At 36.5% G+C, this 23620-nt stretch overlaps 1 protein-coding gene across 6 annotated transcripts in view; it reads left to right on the top strand.

The window, feature by feature from the left end:
- The window catches only part of PRPF39 (pre-mRNA processing factor 39), a 37385-nt gene continuing 13765 nt past the window's right edge, over nucleotides 1-23620 (top strand). The window contains exons 1-5 of one of the 6 annotated variants that reach the window (XM_019923963.3): nucleotides 16-156; nucleotides 16255-16601; nucleotides 17517-17642; nucleotides 18288-18406; nucleotides 23154-23321. In XM_019923963.3, the coding sequence (XP_019779522.1) occupies nucleotides 16284-16601; nucleotides 17517-17642; nucleotides 18288-18406; nucleotides 23154-23321 (731 nt within the window). In that variant the 5' untranslated portion in view covers nucleotides 16-156; nucleotides 16255-16283. Of the gene's footprint in view, nucleotides 157-16254; nucleotides 16602-17512; nucleotides 18160-18287; nucleotides 18407-23153; nucleotides 23322-23620 lie in introns of those variants that run through there. The other 5 variants (XM_073800519.1, XM_073800520.1, XM_073800518.1 and 2 more) reach the window with 5 other exon arrangements.

Raw genomic sequence — 23620 nt, 5'->3', positions numbered from 1 at the left:
GGACACGGACGCATGCGCGCCGCACTCTCGAAGAGGCGGCTGTGGCGCTGGTGGCGTCTGCTCCGGTGTTTGTGGGGACAGAGACGGTGGAAGTGCCCTCTTCGGCTCGGTTGGCCCACACTGCGGCTCATGGCATTGAGTGGCATCCATCGTCAGGTCAGCTGGGGCGGGCGCCTTGGAATTGGCCGGAGTGGGTGGTACGCGGGGCAGCAAGGCGCCTGCCTTGTTTCAGGCCGCGCTAGGGCTGCGGCCTCCGACTCCCGCCCTGTTTGAGGCCTGCGTTGGCCTCGGGGCCCAGCTGTCCATCCCTCCTCCTTCCCACCTGTTGGGTGGAGCGGTGCGAGGTTTCTTTTCTTAGACCCCACGTTTGTCTGCCGGTGCTTCAGGACGGGAGGGGAAATGTGGGCCGCCACCTTGATTTAGGAAGAGATTTGGGGGTAAGTCTAAAGCTTTCCCGAGAGTTCGGAATCACTGTGGCTGGGACGGCTGGAAGTGGAAGGGACCTAGAGGATTGGGAGAATATAATACAAATTGTGTTAAACTTTTAGGCGCCTTGTAGGGCGCGTTTCGCGTTCTGACCAGAGCCACACTCTGGGACCCTGAGTCACAGCACCCCAAATATCAGCTAAAGCTTTTGGCAGGATGGGGTAGAAGCAGAAAAACCAAACATTAAAGAATAATGTTTACCTTTTGTAGCCAGAGACCAACACTGGTATTTTTCTCGTTCCAAAAATCACATCTTTAAGTTAATTAGTAGTACTGCTCTTAATGTGTTATTAAGTACCATATTATGTACTATATTTATGCCGACTAAAATTTTAGCGTAATATTCATGTTGCCTTTTCTTTGAGGACGTCATGTTATTTGGCAACTGATCCTTGTTCAGAAATACGTAACACTTTTCTTTTTACAGTTGTAAAGGTTGAAACCTAAGAAAGCAGGTTTCATACAGGGAAATATGAAACTCATGTTGGAACTTAAGTGTTTTTGGCTTTGAGAGCTTAAGTGGATTGAAAAAACAAGCAACTACTGTCAGGTGTCCCTCCCCACCCCCCCTTTATAACCTCATTCTAAAATTGCAAAAGTTGGAATTTTCCACTCTTCAGCCTCTGGTAGGGATAAAGTGAATGAAAGGAGTTGTACTAAAGAAGACAAGTTTTTAAGATTGTGAACTCTGGAATAATTAGGGGTTACCAAAGATGGCTAATTAGTAGGTGGTGAGAGATATTTGAAGTGAGAATTGAAAAGCAGAATTTTTTTAGTGTCAGAATATTTGGTAGTCTTTTTACTTGCTTACTTGTAGTTGAATATGGGAAAGATAAAAAGTGTGTGTGGCTTTTTTTCAAGAGAAAGATTAGCAGATACAAATTACTATGTATAAAATAGATAAACAAGGGCCTACTGTATAGCACAGGGAACTGCATTCAATATTTTGTAATAACCTAAAAAAAAGAAGAGAGAGAAAGAACAGAACCTTCTGTGGTATGCTAACAAATAATTCTGCATAAAACATAGGATTTTAATTTTTTTTTTGAAAAGTAGCCAAAGGGGGAAGAAAGTAGTTCCAGCCAAATGGTGTTTTTTTTTTTTTCAAAGACCAAAGATGATAGAAACATTTATGTAAATAAATAAAGCCCAATTTCTGGAACATAGTAAGTGCTTAATACGTGGAAACTTTAAAAAGGTCAATGTGTGAACATTCTGCTCAGCCTCTGAAAACAATTTCCAAAACTAGTGGTTATGATAGCCTCTTTTCTTCTAAACACTTTGAGTCTTCAAATTGGCTTATGTGTGGATGAGGCACAGAGTGACTTCTGGATTGCAAAGCTAGTTGATTGCAGTACTCAAACTCCTGACTTTCATTCCTTAGTGATGACTTAAGATTTTTATGTGTTGCCCTCTTTATGAAAAGAATAATCAGTGGTATGATTTTGAGTACCTCTGTCAGCATAAATGCCTATAGAGAGAGGAAAAAGAAGGTAATAGATCAGACTTCTCATTTTTAATTGAGTATGGGTTATTTAAGTCATTCCTTGAAAGAGCTTTTAAATTTTAAGATGGCATGCTGAATTGTTAGATGTATGTCATAACTGAACTAAAACTTGAACTGTATGAGCTTGATGTAGAACTGTATTTTTTCATGTACTGCATATTCACTTTTAATATATCATGTTTTCTTTTATACTTGTGGACTTTATACCTTTCATATGGTTTTATATAAGAAAGTACAGAGTAGTAAAAGGGCATCGAGTGGCTTAGTGAGTTGAGAAAAGGAGGAAACTTTTGTTATTCTGAGAGAATAGCATGAGCCCAGGCTCAGGCATGGGAATGTGTTGTCCTCTGTAAATGACAGTAAGGAATACTGTAGGATTAATACGTTTGAAAAGTTAAATTGGGACCAGATGTATCATTCAAGTCTTTCAACAAATATTTATGTGCTGTTTTATACTAGACAGTTTTAGGTTCTAGGGACATAGTAGTGAACAAAACCAAGGGCCCTTATCTCACTGAATTTAATATTCTAATAATATTAATTTATCTGTAGCAATAGTGTAGCAATGTTTTTCAAGTTTTTTGACTGCAACCCATAATAGGATGTATGTGTAACATTTCAATCCAATAATCCAATAGTTGAATTCTGTGTGTGTTTCAGCAGTATGCCCTTAACGTGTGCATTGCACTCTGATGTATTTTTTCTACTCTGTATTTTTCCTTTTAAAAAAAATAAGCTGGTTTGAAGCATTCTGAATTATGTTTGAAAAACATTATTCAAGAGGGGAGAGAATAATTATTTATATTGTAACAGTAGCAGTATAAAAGAAGAGGATAGTTAATCTTTATAGCAAGGTATGTGTGATTATTTGTGGATGAGGTTTAGAGAGGTTAAGTAACTTGCTCAAAGTTCCCTAATGAGAAACTGGGCCAGATCTTTAATTCAGTTCTATCAGGCTCTAAAGCCCAAGCACTTTATTATACAACTTTCCAATTGATTTTGAAAATAATAAACTAGGTTTAGGACTCTGGGTGGAGGGTAAGGCCTGTGGTGTTTTTTGTTTATCATACAGTGAATTAAGTGTGTACTAGGCCTGCGTGTGTACTGTATATCTACGTATTTGTAGACCCGGTTCTTACTCTCAGGGAATTTGAGACAAAGGAAGATAGACATTGAATGAGTATCACAAATGTGATGTGTGCTATGGGGGAAAAGGATGCTATGGAAGCATCATTGGGGGAACCTAACTAATTTGGAGGGTATGGGAATACTTTTCTGGAAGGGATGTTTAAATGTGCCCAGATTAATGAGTGGGCTTCAGTTAGGTTGAAGGCTCTGAGTGGGAGTGTGGGGGTGGGGTACAGGGGTGGGAGAGCATTCCAGGTAGAAGAAACTGCGTACACTAAGGCCTTGAAGCTGAAATGAGCTGAACTGGAAAACACAACAAAACTAGGTGACTGTGATATGTCAGTAAAGGGCAAGAAGAGAGAGCCTTTCAGGGAGGAAGTCATCATTACTGTTGGATGCTGTGATGAGCAGATCAGAAAGATGAATCAGAACATGTCCAGTTGGATTTATAAACAGGGAGATTGTGATCTTGGGGGAATTTCAGAGTCGTGATAAAGAAGAATTCAAATTTACGAGTAAATGGAGGGTGTAGAAGTAGACAACTTCATTGTCTTCCCGTTGTATTTGGAACAAAATCCAAATCCTTAACATAGCTTATGATTGCCCTTTGGTTGTTTTTAAACTAAATTATAGTATGTATATTATAAATTATTATATAAAAGATGAGAGATATTTTTACATGTTTGAAGGCTAATGGAAGTAATCTAATATACTGAGAGAAACTGATAAGGAGAGAGTCAAGATAATTTAAGAAGCAACATTCTTGAGAAGATGGGTGGGAGAAGTGATCCAAGTCATGAGTTCAGGGTTTGACCTTTTGTAGCAGCAGAGATACTTCATCCATTGTGACCAAGGTAAGGAGGAGGACAAATAATATAGCTCTTATAAGAGTGCTATAATAGAGGTGCAGAACAAATACTTAGAGGGCAAAAGACAAAAAATGGTTATGTATTCCAACTTTTATAGGAGTGCTATAATAGGGGTACAGAACAAATACTTTGAGAGCAAAAGGGAGGGAAGAGTATACAAGAGGTGAGGGAAAAACTCTTAGAGGAAAACATAGGCAGAACAGCACTTTTCAGGATGAATTGCAGCAGTATCTTTTTGGATCCATCTCCTAAAATAAGGAAAATAAAAACAAAAATAAACAATTGGGACCTAATTAAACTTAAAAGCTTTTGCACAGCAAAGGAAACTGTAAATAAAACACAAAGACAGCCCACAGAATGGGAGAAAATATTTGCAAACAATGTGGCCAACAAGGTATTAATCTCCAAAATATACAAACAGCTCATGCAGCTCAATATTAGAAAAACAAACAACCCAGTCAAAAAATGGGCAGAAGATCTTTTCTCCAAAGAAGACATACAGGTAGCCAAAAAGCACGTGAAAAGATGCTCAACATTGCTAATTATTAGAGAAATGCAAATCAAAACTACAGTGAGGTATCACCTCAACACTGATCAGAATGGCCATCATCAAAAAGTCTACAGAAAATAAATGCTGGAGAGGGTGTGGAGAAAAGGGAACTGTCCTACACTGTTGGTGGGAATGTAAATTGGCACAGCCACTATGGAGAGCAGTATGGAGGTGCCTTAAAAAACTATAAATAGAGCTGCCATATGATCCAGCAAAAGCACTCCTGGGCATGTATCTGGAGAAAACCATAATTTGAAAAGATACATGCATCCCAGTGTTCATTGCAGCACTGTTTACAATAGCCAACACATGGAGGTAACCTAAATGTCCATGGACAGACGAATGGTTAAAGAAGATGTTGTACATATCAGTGGAATATTACTCAGCCATAAGAAAGAATGAAACAATGCCATTTGCAGCAACATGCGTAGACCTAGAGATTATCATACTAAGTGAAGTCAGTCAGACAGAGAAAGACAAATATATGATATGTCTTATATATGGAATCTAAAAAATGATACAAATGAACTTATTTACAAAGCAGAAATAGACTCACAGACATAGAAAACAAACTTTTGGTTACCAAAGAGGAAAGGTGGGGGGGGAAGGGGTAAATTAGAAGGTTGGGGTTAACATATACACACTACATATGTAAAATAGATAATCAACAGCACCTACTGTACAGCACAGGGAAACTACTCAATACTTTGTGATAACCTATATGGGAAAAGAATCTGAAAAAGAATAGATATATGTATATATAACTAAATCACTTTGCTGTACATCTGAAACTAACATACACGTTGTAAATCAACTATACTCCAATATAAAATAGAAATTAAAAAAAATAATAAAGAATAGAAGAGGTGAGGGGATTGGGAGAATGGTAACATAATAGATTTACTTCGTGGAGGTATAAAGAATTTTAAGAAGGAAATAGGGCATTAATGGAGATCTAGGAGGATAAAGCCTGACCCACCGTTGGTTGTGGCAGCTAGGTCAATATGAGAAATTAGTATTTTCATCAGAGTGATATGGGCTGGACTACGTAGTATACCAACAAATGGTTATTTTCTTAGGAAAAATACTGCAGTAGAACATGGTTGTTCATGATTAATTCTTTCATATGGCCTTTAAAAATTATTTCTAATAGAAATGTTACTTATTCTTACATATTTCTCTTTTAGCCAATAACTTTGTAAGTCTAATACTTCTAATAATTTGCCTGTAGATTCATCATTATTTCTTAAGGAGAAAATTCTAGAATATTTTCTTTTAAACATAGGTCAAAGCTGTGCTTAACTTTATGGTTTATGCTACATACTGAATTTTGAGAATATAACCCAAAGGAAATTGCTTTTTACAAATAGGCATTTACATGAGGGAGTTTACTGTGATATACTTAGTAAAGCCAAATCTTAGAAAGAACTCAAGTCAAATTGAGGAATATTTAAGCAAATCCAGCCATACTGCCCTTCTTGCTGATCTATTTTTCTGTGAACATGCCAGGCAAGGCATTTACTTATCTCAGTACTTGCTCTTTCTGCTGCCTGTCATTTTCTTCCTCCAGACAGCTGCATGACTGGCTTTCTTACTACCTCATCCTCTCTTTTATTTTGTTCTTAGCACTTGGTACCACATACATATTAGAAATATAGTTAGATTAAAAAAAGTCTCTATCTCCCCACTGGAACGTCAGCTCCTTGGGAGCAGGAACTCTGTTTCGTTCACAGCTAAATTTCCAGTGCTTAGAATAGTAGTGTCCGACACACAGAATTAGCTCATTAAATATCTGTTGAATGAATATTATTACACTAGGATATGATATTGGTTAGAGATTTTTAAAAATACTAAATAAAAGGGGTTCAGCATAGAGTAATTTGTATACCTAAATTCAGTAAAATAAATGAAAAATATAAATCAGATAAAGTAAAAAAGAAATAAAATAGTATAAACCCAAAAGGACAAAGAACAGAAGAGGAGGTATCAACAGATGAGAATTCACGTTTTGGAAGAAAGCAGATGGACCAGTTTTAACTGATTAACTTAGGTTTTCACTTTTTGCGTTCAGCTCGGTGCCTGCAGAGAGGGAAGTTAATAAGAAACAAGATGGATATTCCCACAAAATCCCAGAAAGGCTCAGGAATTTCAGGTTCCAAGGGCCTCTGAAGATAGGAGTGCTGAATGCAACTAAAAATTGTAAGATTTGTTAAAAGTCTAGAGTAGTTTAGACCCTAGATTTTCCTTCTCCATCTAGTATAGCCAGCAAAAAACTGGATGTTCGTTATTTGAAGAGGGCAAAAGCAGAGAAGTTAGCACAGCTGTTGGGAGGTGGGGCAGGGGTGAAGGGTCTTAGCGAAAATGGGAAGTTGAATGAAAGTTTATATATTGAATGGTGAAATCACCAGCCCTGTTTGTCTTCTTTGCTCCCAGAATGCTTGTTGCCTTACTTAAGTTGAAACATTCTTCTTTGGGAAAACTTAACCCAAGGGAAATAATGTAGAGCACTGACATTTAGTGGGTTCCGCCCTCAGAGAATGCCATCATTGGGCATTCCCAGTCGTTAGGACTCTGCACTTTCACTGCTAAGGTCATGGGTTTCATACCTGGTCGGGGAGCTAAGATCCTGCAAGCTGCATGATGTGGCCAAAAAAAAAAAAAAAAGAATGCCATCCTGCACTGAGGCCCACCAGTTGCCAAGCTTTATCCAGCCTCTAATATGTTTTGTAACGCCTCACACTTATTCTTGAACAGAAGTTTGAAAATCACTGTACTTGAGAGACCAAAATAAATAGTCAGAAGACACTCAGAAGAGACAGATAGTGCTGAGAACAGAAGAAAATTTAAAGTAAATTATAGAGAGATAGCAGGAGATACGACAGTGAAAAAGGAATATTGATTACTCAGAGAATAAAAAATGGAAGTTAAAAATTTGACATACAGGGCTTCCCTGGTGGCGCAGTGGTTGAGAGTCCGCCTGCCGATACAGGGGACACGGGTTTGTGCCCCAGTCCGGGAAGATCCCACATGCCACGGAGCGGCTGGGTCCACGAGCCATGGCCGCTGAGCCTGCGCATCCGGAGCCTGTGCTCCGCAAGGGGAGAGGCCACAACAGTGAGAGGCCCGCATACCGCGAAAAAAAAAAAAATTTGACTCACATTAAAAATCCAGTAAAAGAGTTTTGGCAGAGTAGAATGAATCAAAGAGTTAGAAGAAAAATGTGGGGAAAGGTAAGAAAAGTAGAGGATCAATCCGGGAGGTCTAACACCTGAGCAGTGTGAATTCAACAAAGAGAAAATCAGTAGGAGGAAATTATCAAATAAATAATAGATACAGAACATAAGAACTGAATGATGTAAATAGATTAAAATAGGCCTTCCAAATGAATGCCTTGCAGAACGAATGGAAAGGACTCACCTTAGGGCACATCATTATGCAATTTCAGAACACCTGGGATAAACAGAAACTAAAAGCTTCTGTGGAGGGAAAAAAGGTTACATATCGAGGATAAGAAGTAAAAAGACATCAGATGTTCTCAACAGCAACGTCAGATGCTAGGAAACAATGAATAAATTCCTTCAAAACTTTTAAGAAAAAATTATTTTCATTCTAGAATTTTAAACTCACAATCTGTCATTCAGTTATGAGGATTTTAGAATTGGAAAGTCTTTTTTTCACCCTACGTACCCTTTTTCAGAGTTACAGAAAGGATTCTCTACAAAAGGGAGTAAATCAGCAAAGAAAAAGATTTTATTATAAATGAGATTCAACCAAGGGGACAAGTGAAGGGAATTCCTTGGATCAAAATGAAGAGACAGGGCTTCCCTGGTGGCGCAGTGGTTGAGAGTCCGCCTGCCGATGCAGGGGACGCGGGTTTGAGCCCTGGTCTGGGAAGATCCCACATGCCGCGGAGCTGCTGGGCCCGTGAGCCATGGCCGCTGAGCCTGCGCGTCCGGAGCCTGTGCTCCGCAACGGGAGAGGCCACAGCAGTGAGAGGCCCGCGTACCGCAAAAAAACACAAACAAACAAACAAACAAAAAAAAAAAAAATGAAGAGACAAACCTAGACAGGACAAGCCAGTCTAAACTGTTGCAGAAGGTTAGATGGTTTCAGAAAGGATGGCTCCGGAAGGGAAAATAGAATTGATAAGTATGAATGACAGTTGCTTTTGAAGGACCTTTATAAGACCTCAAGGATGTGGGGTCATTTTTCAAAGGCAATGAAACATATGAAAATGAGGAAATATTTAAAGAAAGAGAAGCAAGGAAATGTAATTATAGTTTACAAGATAGCTTGAAAAAAATGTTTACATGGTCATAATAATATAAACTTGAATATTGATTCAAGCCCAACCTGATAGAACTGTATTGGGAGCACATGAGAGGAAAGCTGTGCATGTATGTTTGGTATAATAACTAAACCCATATCTTCTCTAATAGCAAAAAAGATCTAAAATGGAAAAGTCAAGAAATAAAATAATGCCCTCAGATAAACGCTGTGTTGATTACCAGTTTTTTGAAGTTAAAGTCAACAGATTTTTTTCTTCCTCCTCTTAAAACCTCTGCAAAACAAATTCTAAATGCATTGTAAAGTTCACTTTTATTTTCGTTATTAATTTTAAAGTATAACACCTTAAGTTTGGATAACAATTTCCAGGGAATTAATTGTTCACAGTGGTATCTTCATTTATGTGAATTTATAGTTTTTAAGACTTTCACATGCTTTTATGTCATCCGAAGTTTTCAACAGCCTTGTGAAGCAGATAATACAAGTATTACTAGTCTTATTTGGAAGTGAGAAAAGTAAGACTGACCTAGAATCTCATGCTATTAAGGGAGAGAAGTAGGACTCACCCTCCTCTACCTCTTTGTTCTTTCTAATATTTACCACACTGTACTTTGTCTTATGGTGAAAGAAAGATCTGGAAATTCTAATTCCTAGTCTCTTGTATTTTGCCTTTTCTAATTTAGTTATAGCTTAGCTGTCGTTTTCCTTTAAAAAAAAAAGCTTTATTGTGGTAAAAACACATAAAATTTACCATAATTTTTTTTTTTTTGCCATGCTGCACAGCGTGTAGGATCTTAGTTGTGTGTCTCCCCACACACACCAGGGATCAAACCTGTGCCCCCTCCAGTGGAAGTGCAGCATCTTAACCACTGGATCGCCAGAGGAGTCCCTTCTTAACTATTTTTAAGCGTACAGTTCAGTAGTGTTGCATATATTAACGTGGTTTAACAGATTTCCAGAACTTTTTCATCTTACAAATCTGAAACTATACCCATTAAAACAACTCTTTTCCCCCTCTCTCTACTCCTTCATAACCACCATTTAGCTTTCTCTTTCTATGAATTGGACGACTCTAGGTAGAATCATGTAGTACTTGTCTTTTTTTGCGACTGGTTTATTTCACTTAGCATAATGTCCTCAAGGTTCATCCATGACAAGATTTCCTTCATTTTAAAGACTGATGATATTCCATTGTATGTATATATCACATTTTATTTACTTCTTCATCTGTTGGTGGACATTTGGGTTGCTCCTTTGGTGGTTGTGGATAGTGCGGCTATGAACATGGGTATACAGATAGCTAGCTCTTTGAAACCTGGCTTTCAGTTAGTTTGGATATATACTCAAGTGGGATTTTTGTTTTTAATATTTATTTATTTTGGCTGTACTGGGTTTTAGTTGCAGCGCGTGGGATCTTCATGGCTGTGTGTGGGATCTTCATTGAGGCTTGTGGGATCTTTTAGTTGTGACATGCAGGATGTAGTTCCCTGACCAGGGATTGAACCTGGGCCCCCTGCATTGGGAGCGTGGAGTCTTAACCACTGGACAGACCACCAGGGAAGTCCCTGGGATTTTTGGATTATATGGTAGCTCTATTTTTAATATTTTGAGGAAACTCCATTTGGTTTTCTGTGCCATTTTACAATCCCACAGTTAGTGTACAAAGGTTCCAATTTCACCTCATCCTTGACAAAACTTGTTATTTTCTGGGGTTTTTTGATAGTAGCCATCCTAATTGGTGTTGATGTGATATCTCATTGTGAATTTGATTTGTATTTCTGTGATAATTAGTGATGTTGAGCATCTTTTCATGTGCTTGGTGGCCATTTGTTTATCATCTTTCGAGAAATGTCTAAGTCGTTTTTTTATTTTTTAATTGAGTGTTGTTCAGTTATGGGAGTTCTTTATGTATTCTATATATTAACTACTAATCAGACATAAGATTTGCAAATATTTCCTCCTCTTCTGCTATTTGCCTTTTAACTGTGTTGATTGTGTCCTTTGATGCATGAAAGTTTTAGTTTGATGTAGCCCCATTTGTCTATTTTTGCTTTTTTTGCCTGTGCTTTTGGTATCATAGCCAAGAAATCATTGTCAAGTCCAATATCATGAAGCTTTTCCCATATGTTTTCTTCTAGGAGTTTTATAGTTTTAGGGTTTACGTTTAGGTTTTTAATCCATTTTGGGTTAACTTTTGTGTATGCCGTAAGATAAGGATTCAGCTTCATTCTTTTGCATGTGAATATCCAGTTTTCCTAGCACCATTTGTTAAAGAGACTGTCCTTTCTCCATTGAGTGATCTTGGGACCCTTGTCCAACATTTATTTCTGGGCTTTCTGTTCTATTCTATTGGTCTGTTTGTCTTTATGCCAATACCACACTGTTGTCTTCTTCCTTTTGATAGTTGTTTTTTTACCCCTTTGCCATTTTATATTGCTAGTTGGAAGTTATTGGTTGTTGTTAAGAGTAAACTGGTACTAGTAATTGCCACATTATGAAGTATATGTTAGAATAACTTATTAAAAATAACTTTAGTGTATTTTTCTTTTGGCCATGTGATTTTTTTAAGTAATCAGAAAAATGATCTCCCTAGGGGTAAGGCTGGCGTTAGCTCTTTTTTTTTTTTTTTTTTTTTTTTCGGTATGCGGGCCTTTCACTGTTGTGGCCTCTCCTGTTGTGGAGCACAGGCTCCGGATGCGCAGTTTCAGCGGCCGTGGCTCACGGGCCCAGCCGCTCCGCGGCATGTGGGATCTTCCTGGACCGGGGCACGAACCCGTGTCCCCTGCATCAGCAGGCGGACTCTCAACCACTGCGCCACCGGGGAAGCTCCTTAACTCTTTTTATAACACTGTAATCGCAGGGTGTGGAGTAATTGATCATTTCTGAAGATGCAGGGGTGTGGTAAATTTGCTGATTCCAGAAGAAACCCTTATGTCCCACTTAAGTATGCAGTTAGAATAGAACAGGTAGTAAATGAATCAGAATGTAACAACTTTCCGTTTGTTTTTTTGACAGTATGCTTTGAAATAAAAAGATACAAAATAATGACTAATTTGTATCTGGAAGATTAGTCTTCAAATGTGTCTTTCCTTTAAAGGAGGGGGCAGAAGAGACCAAAATAAGTTGAAAAGCTTCTGCGCCTTTTCCTAGGGTCTCAACTGGTAAACCCGGAAAAGTTTATGACAATAATCAGTCATTCAAGTAGAAGGGAACTATTTTTTCTGGTAGTCTAATGTTGATACTTTGGGATTGTCCTTTATCGTGTACCAACTAGATTTGGTTGTTTTATTTCTTCTCAGATTCCTCTTGCTCTCCACGCTGCTTACTTTCATTTCACTTCCCCAATGCAGACCCTCTTCATTCTGGTCAGTCTTATTTCCTTCTTGGCTTGGAACCAGTCCTAATTTCCATCTTCTTGTCTACTGTTAATAAGAAGGGTTGTTCTGTCAAGTCAAGTGGGCTATTCGCTATTTTGGAATAATTTATCATTATTTCTCTATTGTTCCAAAATCTGTAGTTTTTCAAAGTGAAGACCAAATTCTATATTTCATGAAGGTTTGCTAGATGCCTATAATGTTCAATTGATTTTTCTAAACTTTGACTTTGTTTCGTTTGAAATTTTGTCTCTCTAATTGTTTTGCATGTTTTTTTAATCGCTCTCCAACTACTAATAGTTAATAAGCCTTAGAGTGAGGACCTTATCTTATACCTATGTATTCTCTATAAGGAATGTAGTAAAGTGCTGGATATGCATCAAGTATTGAAAACTTTTTCTTGTCCCCACCTGACCTTCCCCCCCTTTCCTTCTTCTCCTTTCCCTCTTCTTCTTCTCCTTTTTAAAAAATATTCCTTAGATTTACCTGGTTATAACTAATTCTTCCAGTGGCATTCAGCCTCAAAGTTCACTTCATTTAACATTTTAAATTTATCCTTTCTTGGGAAAAAATTTGCTTCATACTGCATTTTGAAATAGTGGACATATTTTAAAATCTGGATATAAAAATCTACATGACAATTTAAAAGATGCCTTCCATACACACAGAAAAAACCTAAAACTAGTAGGAAGACAAACTCAAAAATGTTTTACAATGTGTGTCATTTTCTAGTTTACAGAGAGCTTTTGCAAACCATTCATAAAAAATGCAGTAGAAAGTATAGACAGGGCTTCCCTGGTGGTGCAGTGGTTAAGAGTCGCCTGCCAATTCAGGGGACACGGGTTGAAGCCCAGGTCCAGGAAGATCCCACATGCTGCGGAGCAACTAAGCCCGTGCGCCACAACTACTGAGCCTGCGCTCTAGAGCCCACGAGCTACAACTACTGAAGCCTGCACACCTAGAGCCCGTGATCCGCCACAAGAGAAGCCACCGCAGTGAGAAGCCCACGCACCACAACGAAGAGTAGCCCCCACTCGCCGCAACTAGAGAAAGCCCACGTGCAGCAACAAAGACCCAACTCATCCAAAAATAGATAAATAAACAAATAAGTAAATAAATTAAAAAAAGAAAATATAGACAAAGGATGTGAAATAGTGTTTAAGGGGAAAAAGGAAATAGAAATTCAACATACTTGTAGTATGTAGTACTCTCTTTTTTCCTTTTTTTAATCAGATGAGCAAAAATTGTTTCATGATACCTAGTGCTGACAAGAGGAGATGGAAAAATGGACATTCTCATGTCCATGTCTCATTAGTGGGTTAGTTAGGAATGCATTTTTCTGCAAGTAATAGAAAAACTCATCTATTGATACTAGTTTAAGCAAATAGGGACTTACTTTCTTACACAGCTGGCATTGTGTTATTAGCAGCTTGATGTCAGGGCTGGCATTTCTTAATTTTCTTGGCCAGTTCTTTTGACTGCTTTGTGAATACAAGTTGTTTCAGATATGTTCACGTTCAAAGTAAGAAGAAAGTGGTAGAGCCTACACTATTTGCTGACTGTCCCTTTTATCAGAAAAGCAAAATTGTTCCCAGAGCTCTGCAGCAGATGAGCTTTTCAGACTCATAATCCTTACATGGGGTTAGGTATATTGCTGCTCTGAACCAAAACAATGTTTTATTAGGAAGATGGTGAGAGAAGATGGTGAGAGGGAATGTTGGATAGTCAGCTAAAATTGTCTTGTCACACGGCTGGTACAACTTTTTTAAAGATAAGTTGTAAGCGTATTCCCAAATTTAATATACACAGATCTTTGATGCAACAGTTCCATTGTTCAGTTTACCCATGAATAAGTTTCTGTTCCTCTGAATCATTCAGAGAACATGGTAGAAGTACAACTTTCTGGGCCTGAGCCTAGAACTCAGAATCATTGGCGTTGGGGCCAATGAATATGTATTTTAAAAAAAAATAGCTTACTAGGTGACTATTATGTGGAGCTAGGTTGTGTAGACTATAGAGAAACCCAGATTTTTAAAGTAGGCATAAAATTGCAAAAAAAAAAAAAAATTTGTATCCAGCCAACCACTGGCATGTCATATCTGGAGCTCGTTTTTCTTAAAAACAAAACAAATGAAACAAAATACCTCTTTTTTTTTTTTTTAACTTCAGTTAAATAATTGCAGATAAGCCAACAGAAGAAAGCGTCAGCCCAGTTATATGGGGAGAACAGCCATTAACACCAATTAATATTGTTAGTGTATTTTATTTGATATAAATCCTTACAGATCTGTGTGTAGCATGCATATAATATATATGTAGTGGTTATCTTTCTATATCAAGACAGGTGCACATATTTCCTTTTAAATTATTATTCCATTGTACAAACATGCCACCTACTAAAGCAGTGTTCTTAATACTACCCTCTTTTTTCGCTATAATAGTGTTCTAGTGAATGCTTTTTAAATAAATAAATGTTTTTTATCTGATTATTTACATAACATAAAATATGCACAATTGCCATTTGGTATATTTTGTGCGACTGTCCTCCAGAAATATCTTTTTCCTTGTTGCCAATTTGATATCTCATTGTTTTAATTTACATCTTTATTAGTAAAGATTCAGTCCTTTCATATGTTTATTGGCCACTTGCATTTCTTTCTTTGAATTCCTTTAGTCTTAATCCTTTTTTACATTATATTATGCAATATTAACTGTATTCTGAGTATATTTTAGGAGTAAATCAATTTTATGGTCTGTTTAGTTTTGAGAATAATCCCTAATTTAAAAAGAAGACATGCTCTATAATTTAATGATTCAGTTTCCATTTAAACTGTTAGTGGAAGAGATGAAGTGAATTGTGAAAATATATTGTAGTATTACCTTACAGGATAAAAGAATAATTCCTTATTATTTTATGGCCTTAACCATAAGATGACTTAATTTAAAAGATTTTATGAAGTAACTATCCAGATGATAAAACTTTCATAAATTTTTTTTTATGATTTTTTTAAAATATTTATTTATTTTTGGCTGTGTTGGGTCTTCGTTTCTGTGCGTGGGCTTTCTCTAGTTGCGGCGAGCGGGGGCCACTCTTCATCGCGGTGCGGGCCTCTCACTGTTGCGGCCTCTTGTTGCGGAGCACAAGCTCCAGATGCGCAGGCTCAGTAGTTGTGGCACACAGGACTAGTTGCTCCGTGGCATGTGGGATCTTCCCAGACCAGGGCTCGAACCCGTGTCCCCTGCACTGGCAGGCAGATTCTCAACCACTGCGCCACCAGGGAAGCCCTATGGTTTTTTATCTTTTGACTGCGTGGCTTGTGGGACCTAAGTTCTCTGACCAGGGATCGAACCCGGGGCCCCAGCAATGAGAGCACAAGAGTCCGAATCACTGGACTGCCAGGGAATTCCCTTATAACTATGTTTTTATTTTTTTATTATTTCTTTTATAACTATGTTTTTAATAACACTTACTTTAAAAATCACTCTTTAGTTTTAAAACCTTAATGTGTATCTTCTATAATAAAATCAAACCTAGCTGCTAGGATTTAAAATTTATAGATATATTTCAACAGTATAACCTTCTTAAAAATCTATCCTGAGCTAAGTTATGAATTTCCCTCTGAAACATTTATATCCATGACCAGAATTTGTTTTGTTAGCTAAAGCCTCCAGAACAGATATTAAAGATATTGCTGTTTTTCAGGATTGGTAGCAAGATAGCATTCAGATATTAAAATTTAGATTCTTAGCTAGCTAAGGAGCACTGAATTCTAGATATGATTGCTTCTTTAGGGAGCAGGCTCAATACTCACTGTTTTATAGATGAAGGAGCTAGTTTTTGCTCAGTCAACAATAAACTGGCAGAAGTTTGGAAAATTTGTTACAGAATTTAATTTGTAATATAAAAAATAATAAACCTTCTGATTATGACTTACAGGAGAGCTCAAGAATCAAATTAATATATTCCTTTAATAGCTAACTTGGGCTTTTAAAAGGTGGTTTTGATGATGCCAAATAAACATTTGGAAGATGTTTCTCTTTATGTTTCCACAGATCATTAACTGAAGAAAAAATAAACAGCCATGCAAAATTCTCACATGGATGAGTACAGAAATTCCAATAATGGCAGCACAGGCAACAGTTCAGAGGTAGTGGTAGATCAGTCTACTGATTTCAGTACTGAGATTATGAATGTTACAGAAATGGAACAGTCACCTGATGGATCTCCTAATGTGAATACAACTACGGAAGAAAATGAAATAGCAAATACTGTGGACCTTCCAGTGACAGAAACAGAAGCAAATTTCCCTCCAGAATATGAAAAGTTTTGGAAAACTGTAGAAAGTAATCCTCAGGATTTTACAGGCTGGGTATATTTGCTTCAGTATGTAGAACAGGAGGTTAGTAACTATTTAAATGGGATTAGAGGGGACAGAAAAATCAAGTAATATCAGACTAGGCCTTATTGTTTTGTAATTAAAGTTGCCTCTTTTATAATTTTCAGATTAAGTTGAAGAACATTTTAGATAATATTTTTTTAGCTTCAAAAATAACTTTCATAGCATTTGTACATTATGGAAAGTATTAGAATCAAAGTCTAATGTTTGTAATAATTGGTGTGTGTATGTATGTGTGTATAAAATTGCTGAAATATAAAAAAATTACTTTGCTGTTTGACAGAATTAGTTCCTTCTGTTTCAAAGGATAAGATTGCATTGTAGGAAAAAGGGCTGCTGCGTGTGTGGTTTTTAAGCCTGCCGTTTATTTTGAGATAATAACAGGCATACCTCGTCTTATTGCGCTTCACTTTATTGAGCTGCACAGATACTGCGTTTTTTACAAATTGAAGGTTTGTGGCAATCCTGCGTCGAGCAAGTCTGTTGATGCCATTTTTCCAACAATATTTGCTCATTTCCTGTCTCTGTCACATTTTTGGTATTTCTTGCAGTATTTCAAACTTTTTCATTATTATGTTATGGTCATCTGTGATCAGTGGTATTTGATGTTACTATTGTAATTATTTTGGCATTTTTTAGCAATAAAGTCTTTTTAAATTAAGGTATGTACATTGTTGTTTTAGACATAATGCTATTGCACACTTAATAGACTACAGTATAGTGTAAACAGAATTTTTGTGTGCACTTGGAAACCAGAAAATTTATGTGACCTGCTTTATTGCGATAATACGCTTTATTACAGTGGTCTGGAACTTAACCCGCAATATCTCTGAGGTATGCCTGTACATTTGAAAGGAATAATAGTTTTTGTGACAAAAATTTCCAAGATGTTTAAACACCTTGTTTTATTTTCATCAGAATCACTTGGTGGCTGCCAGGAAAGCGTTTGACAAATTTTTCATACACTATCCGTATTGCTATGGTTATTGGAAAAAGTATGCAGACCTCGAAAAGCGGCATGACAACATTAAACAATCAGATGAGGTGCGTACATTACTGAATAAAGTTATCTCCATTAGGTACTGTAAGCCAAATAATAACAAAACAGAGACTTTTTTTGGCTGGCAGTACCTACGATATATGGTCAAACAATTTTATAGGGTATTTTATTTGCATTTGTCACTCTTGTGGCATTTGTAGCTAATATTTTCTCTCTTTGTTGGCAGGTGCGTTAAACCTCTACAGTTTGTCAAGCTTTGCAGTGCAAGCCTCTGTATTACACTGCAGCTTAACAAGTAGGGCAGGGCTTTTCTCTCACTTACATTTATTTCTCATTTTCCAAACAATATAGTTGGTTTGCTAGTCACATTTGCTACGTCTTATTGCATTTTTGGTCAGACGCTGTCATTGATGCTCTAATGGGTCTGTGCCCTATGGTCTGTAACCCAAAGCCTGCCCACACAACCCGGTCAGAATGCAGGGACTGCTGCGCTTTGAAGATCAAGACTCTGCACGTGGGGATCAGAACATTGCCATGTTCTATCCAACCTCCACCCAAATGGTAATGGTAGATTATTTAAACAAAATTCCAGTAATTAGTATTTCTAAGGTTCACCGGATAACACAGTGTTGCCTCTCTGTTAAGAAATAATTAAATATTTGAAGTACAGTTTGTTGTTTTCTTCTTAGGTGTATCGCCGGGGGCTTCAGGCAATACCTCTTAGTGTTGACCTTTGGATACATTATATAAACTTCTTAAAAGAAACATTGGACCCTGGTGATCCTGAGACAAACAGTACAATAAGGGGGTATGTGAAACACTGATACTTAAATGTATTTAAAGATATAAATAAGTCAAGTATTCTGATATTGATAATAGAACTACTCATGAATGCTGAACTAAAAGTTTAACTTTCTTTTTCACTATTAAAAAACATGATACACATAGTAAACTTATGCATGATTATTTAAAAATGTACATAGTAAAGTCCTCCACCATTCCACACCCCCATTTCTTATGTCCGCAGTCCCTCTCCTCTCATGGTTAATTACTTGGGGTGTGTTCTTTCAGATACACATAGATGTACATATATGTGTGTATACATATTACACATATTTTTGTTTGATTTCTTAAAAAAATTAACAGAATGTTTTAGAAATTCTCCCTACCATTTTCTTTAACCATTGCAAGAGTGTTTTATAGTATCAGGGTAGTATATTTTATTTGACCAAATTCTTATTTATAGGAAATCATTAGTGCTTCAGTGAACATCTGTTTACAAGTCAATGTTTATGTAGAACACTCTAGAAATGTAACTTCTGTCAAAGAGAATCGCAGCTATGTTTTGTCATATGTTCTTTTAAAAGTGGTAGCAATTTTAAACTCCCACAGTGTATGAGGGTAGTCATTTTCCCATAGTCATGCCATGTTTGTTTTTTTTAACCTCCAGTAGTATTTCATTATCTTAGTTCACATATCTGTAGGTTGGTCATCCTGGTTTACCATCTTTTCAAATGCTGTCTATATAAGGCATTTTTACATTGCTTGTTCATGACATTTGCTCATTTTACTTTGGGATTGTCTTTGTTACTGATTATAGGAATTTAAAATGTGTTTTTGGTTTTTATTTTCATCAAATTATTGATATGTACATGTAATTTAAAAAGTTAATGTTAAACTGCTTGTAACAAAAAGTGATTCCCTCCACCTCTCTTTAAATATTTTAGCCGTTTCTTCTGATATTTTCCAACATGTTTAAAACAGTAGCACTCTACTGCTTTCTGCTTCTCTCTCACTACCTATAGACATTATCATTCTGTTATGGTAGATGAGAATTTTTAGTTCACTTATACCCTGCTTCCCGTTCCTCACCTTTCCAGTATGGATAAGTTTCATAGCTTTTTGTTCTTCCTGTAATTACCCCTTTCCTTCCCTTCCCCCTTTTTCCCATTTGCCTGGCTTTCTTTAAACATTTAAAATTTTCTACTCCCTTCAACAGCTACTTTCAGTAGTCAGTACTAATACTGACTTTCCACAGCGTACAAATGGTATATAAGTTATTTTTTGAAACTAAAAAATGTATGTATCTAGTGTTATTCTACTTAATCTGAAGATTACAAAAAGAGAATTATGTTCTGAGAAATGTAAATTCCATTTTTTTTTCCTCTTCTTGGAGATAGCCCTCCTGGAACCTCCTCTTCTGTAATCTGGACTGGTTGCTGTATTCTGATTCTGTTGTACAGCAGTTTTTGGATTTCCTCATTATCATGGTTCTAGGAGATGTCTTTACCTTTTTCCTGGGTATCAAGCTCTATTTATTAGAGCTTGTTAGATCCTACTCTTTCTTGGTTCATGCCTGCCTTTTAGAGGAGTGCATCCCATAACTTCCTGATAAAGGATGCTTGGAATGAAAAAAAATTTTTTGAATCTTTATGTCTGAAACAATTGATGGTCCAGTGGGGTGTAGAATTTTGAGGTGAAAGTAATTTTTCCTTAGGGCTTTGAAGGCATTTCTCCATCTATCTTCCGGTGTTGCTTTTGAGAAGTATTATACCATTCTTTTGAATTCTCTTTATGTGACTTGTTTTTCTTCATGGAAGCTTTTTAAATGTTCTCTTTATCTTTGTTGTAACTGCGATTGTAATGCTTTGGTGTGGACTTTCTTTTTCTAGTTAATTGTGCTTACTTAGTGGGCCTTTTCAATCTGGGATGTTTTAAAGCACATCTTTCTAGTCTTAGAAATGTTATTATTGTGTACATTCTTATTTTGATCATTTCTTTCTCTTGGTTTTCTCTGTTGTTTTCAATAGTTGAAATAGTTCAAAACCTTCTGTTTTAATCATTTAATTTTCTTACCTTTTTCCTTTTTCTCAATCTGCCAGGATTTGTTTGACTTTTTGAGGTATTTCCTTGAACCTTGTATTGGATTTTTAATAGCTGCCATAAGATTTTTAGTATCTAAGAATCTTTCCTCTTCTTTGAATATTCCTTTTCTTATAGCCTCCTATTCTTGTTATATGGCTGCATATCTTTCTATTTTAATATCCAAATTTTTTACTTTTAAAAATATTTATTATTATTTTAAATACTTATTTTATTTTGGTTGTGTCAGGTCTTAGTTGTGGCATGCGAACTCTTAGCTGTGGCATGCGTGTGGGATCTAGTTCCTGGACCAGGGATCGAGCCCGGGCCCCCTGCGTGGGAGCGTGGAGTCTTAACCACTGCGCCACCAGGGAAGTCCTATTTATTTATTTATTTAATTTTATTTATGGCTGTGTCTGGTCTTAGTTCTGGCATGCGGGGTCTTCATTGAGGCTTGTGGAATCTTCTGTTGCGGTGCACAGCCTTCTCTCTAGTTGTGGAGCGCAGGCTCCAGGGCGCATGAGCTCTGTAGTTGTGGCACGTGGGCTCCAGAGTGCATGGGCTCTGTAGTTTGAGGCACATGGGCTTTCTTGTTGAGGTGCTGGCTTAGTAGCCCCGCGGCATGTGGTATCTTAGTTCCCTGACCTGGGATTGAACCCGCGTCCCCTGCATTGGAAGGTGGATTCTTTACCACTGGACCACCAGAGAAGTCCCTGGCTGCATATCTTTTTAACATTTCTTTGAGGGTATTAAGGATAGTTGAAATTTTTCCCTGCCCTCAGTGCTGTTTTCTCTTTTTTGTTTGTTTGCTTGTTTTCATTTCTGATACGTTTGATCTCTGGATTTCTGCTCATGTTAAAGATTCAATACTAATAAACTGAATGGAAGTTCTGTACTACTTTGTTAGCTGGCATAAAGGGCTTCACAGTGCATGATCAGGTGGCTACTCAGGTTTTTGTTGGGGGACTCCCAGTGTTGGAATCTTTATATCTTATTCCTATACCAAGCAGTTTCTTCGTTGAAGGATCATCTGATCTGCCTGGGGAGCATATACCTAGCTTCTGAAATCCCATAGCTGAGCAGGAAAGTGGGTTCAAGGCCTCTTACCATTCATTAAGCAAACCTTCCTCTAAACATTTTGTTCATTACCTGTCATCCTTCCTCTTCCAGCTACTTCCAGTTTTCTTAGTGTCTGGTGCGTTAATTTCCTGAATCACTTTGGGATTCTGCAGAGGAATAACATGTATTTTAACTCTCTTGAAAATCTCAAACAAACATACACGTGTGTGCCCGTACCACACACACACACACACACGCGCCGCGCGCGCTCGCATGTTCTCTCAATCCCTTATGTGTATTAAACATATTTCTCCCGGTTTTGGCACATCTTTGTTTAGGGTATCTTTATCATATAGAGGTTTTTGTTTTTGTTTTTTTCTTACTGTGGTTCAATTTGTAATCTTTTATTGGTTTCTGAGTTTTGTGCCTATCTTGCCAAGAATATATAAATCTTGAATTTTTTTCTAATTCTTTTTATAGGCTTTTTTTTATAGTTCACTTATCTGGCATTTAGCTTTTGTCTTTTGTGAAACAGATTAACCTTAGTTTGTGTCTTTTGCAAGTCAGAGAGTAACCTTTTATTTTTTCCATTTGGAATAGTCCATCTTTTCTGCAATGATTTATTATTTTTTTATATTTTAAATTCAAAAAAATTTGTGTGCATTGATTTAAAATACTTTATCATATACTAAATTTTCACATATATATAGATCTTTTAATCCATACTTTTAATTATTGTAGCTTTCTAGTTTCTTTTGATACCTTTCAGGAAAATGCCTGCTGCTTTGTACTTTTACAAAAATGTTTTGCATCTTTGTATGCTAGATGAATGTTAGAATTTTTTTTCTCTTCCATCCAAAATTTCTTAGAGCTTTGATTGGCATTCAATTAAAGTTGTAGATTAATTTAGGTAGTGTAGTTTATACTGTTACAAATCCCTCTTGATTCTAATATTTATTTTGAAAACGTACCTAAAATTTTATCCCATTGGGATATCAAATCCAGTGATTAAAATTGCTTACAGAAATCTCTTCAGATGAGCTAAGTATTTTAAAATAAATGATTTTGTAGTAAAGTGTAACTGTGGAATTTTAGAATTAGGAGAGAATTTTGAGAGTTTTAGAATATATGTATATTTCTCATTACCTGACAAGGCAGCTGGACCCCTTGTTGGAGAGTTGTTTTGCCAGAAAATTATTTCTTAAAGTGAGATAAATTTTGTCTGTCTTTTGCCCTAAAGGAATCTATTCAACAGACATTTCAAGTTTAACAAACATTTTAGTGTCTACTGTGTTACTCTTATATGTTTGCTGTGTAATTTGCATTGCAAATTTATATCATATAAAACAATATACAGTTACATAAAATTACATTTACCTATTCCCTTTACGTTTTCCCTTTTTTAAGCAACTGTCATACACTTTTCTACTATTCCTTCTTCCTTTTAATCTCTACTTGTATAAAGTTGAATATAATTTGAATTTAGCATTATCTTCTAAAATTTAGAAATATTTTATTAGTTTCAGGAGTATGACAATGATTTGATATTTGTATATATTGCAAAATGTAGAAATAATATTTTTAAAGTGATTTTATCTTGGAAAGATAACTTAAGAGGTAATTTAATTTTACAGAACTTTTGAGCATGCTGTTCTAGCTGCAGGAACAGATTTCCGATCTGACAGACTCTGGGAAATGTATATAAACTGGGAAAATGAACAGGGAAACCTGAGAGAAGTTACAGCTATATACGATCGTATTCTTGGTATTCCAACACAGCTGTACAGTCATCATTTTCAGAGGTGAGTGGAAAAATCAGATTGTTAACATTTTTTTGTGATTACTCAGGTAATTAATTTCCAATAATGAGGATACTTATTCTCTTGAAATGTAAGATTCTATTAGACGCAAACAGGAATAAATTTTATTGCTTGATAATCGCAAGTTATATACACTTTTAGATTTTGACATTTTCAGTATAGCTTATAAAATGTTTAGGAACTTTACTGGTTTTAGACAGAAGGTTCTTTTTATCTGTTTTATAGGTGAGGAAACGATAGGAATCCTGTCTTTTGTCTAAGATATTTCAGAGTAGTGAAGG

Source organism: Tursiops truncatus, chromosome 2 (genome assembly GCF_011762595.2).
Source record: "Tursiops truncatus isolate mTurTru1 chromosome 2, mTurTru1.mat.Y, whole genome shotgun sequence".
Taxonomy (NCBI): Eukaryota; Metazoa; Chordata; class Mammalia; order Artiodactyla; family Delphinidae; genus Tursiops; species Tursiops truncatus.
The sequence above is the reverse complement of the archived record's forward strand: the minus strand, read 5'-3'. Positions and strand labels throughout refer to the sequence as shown.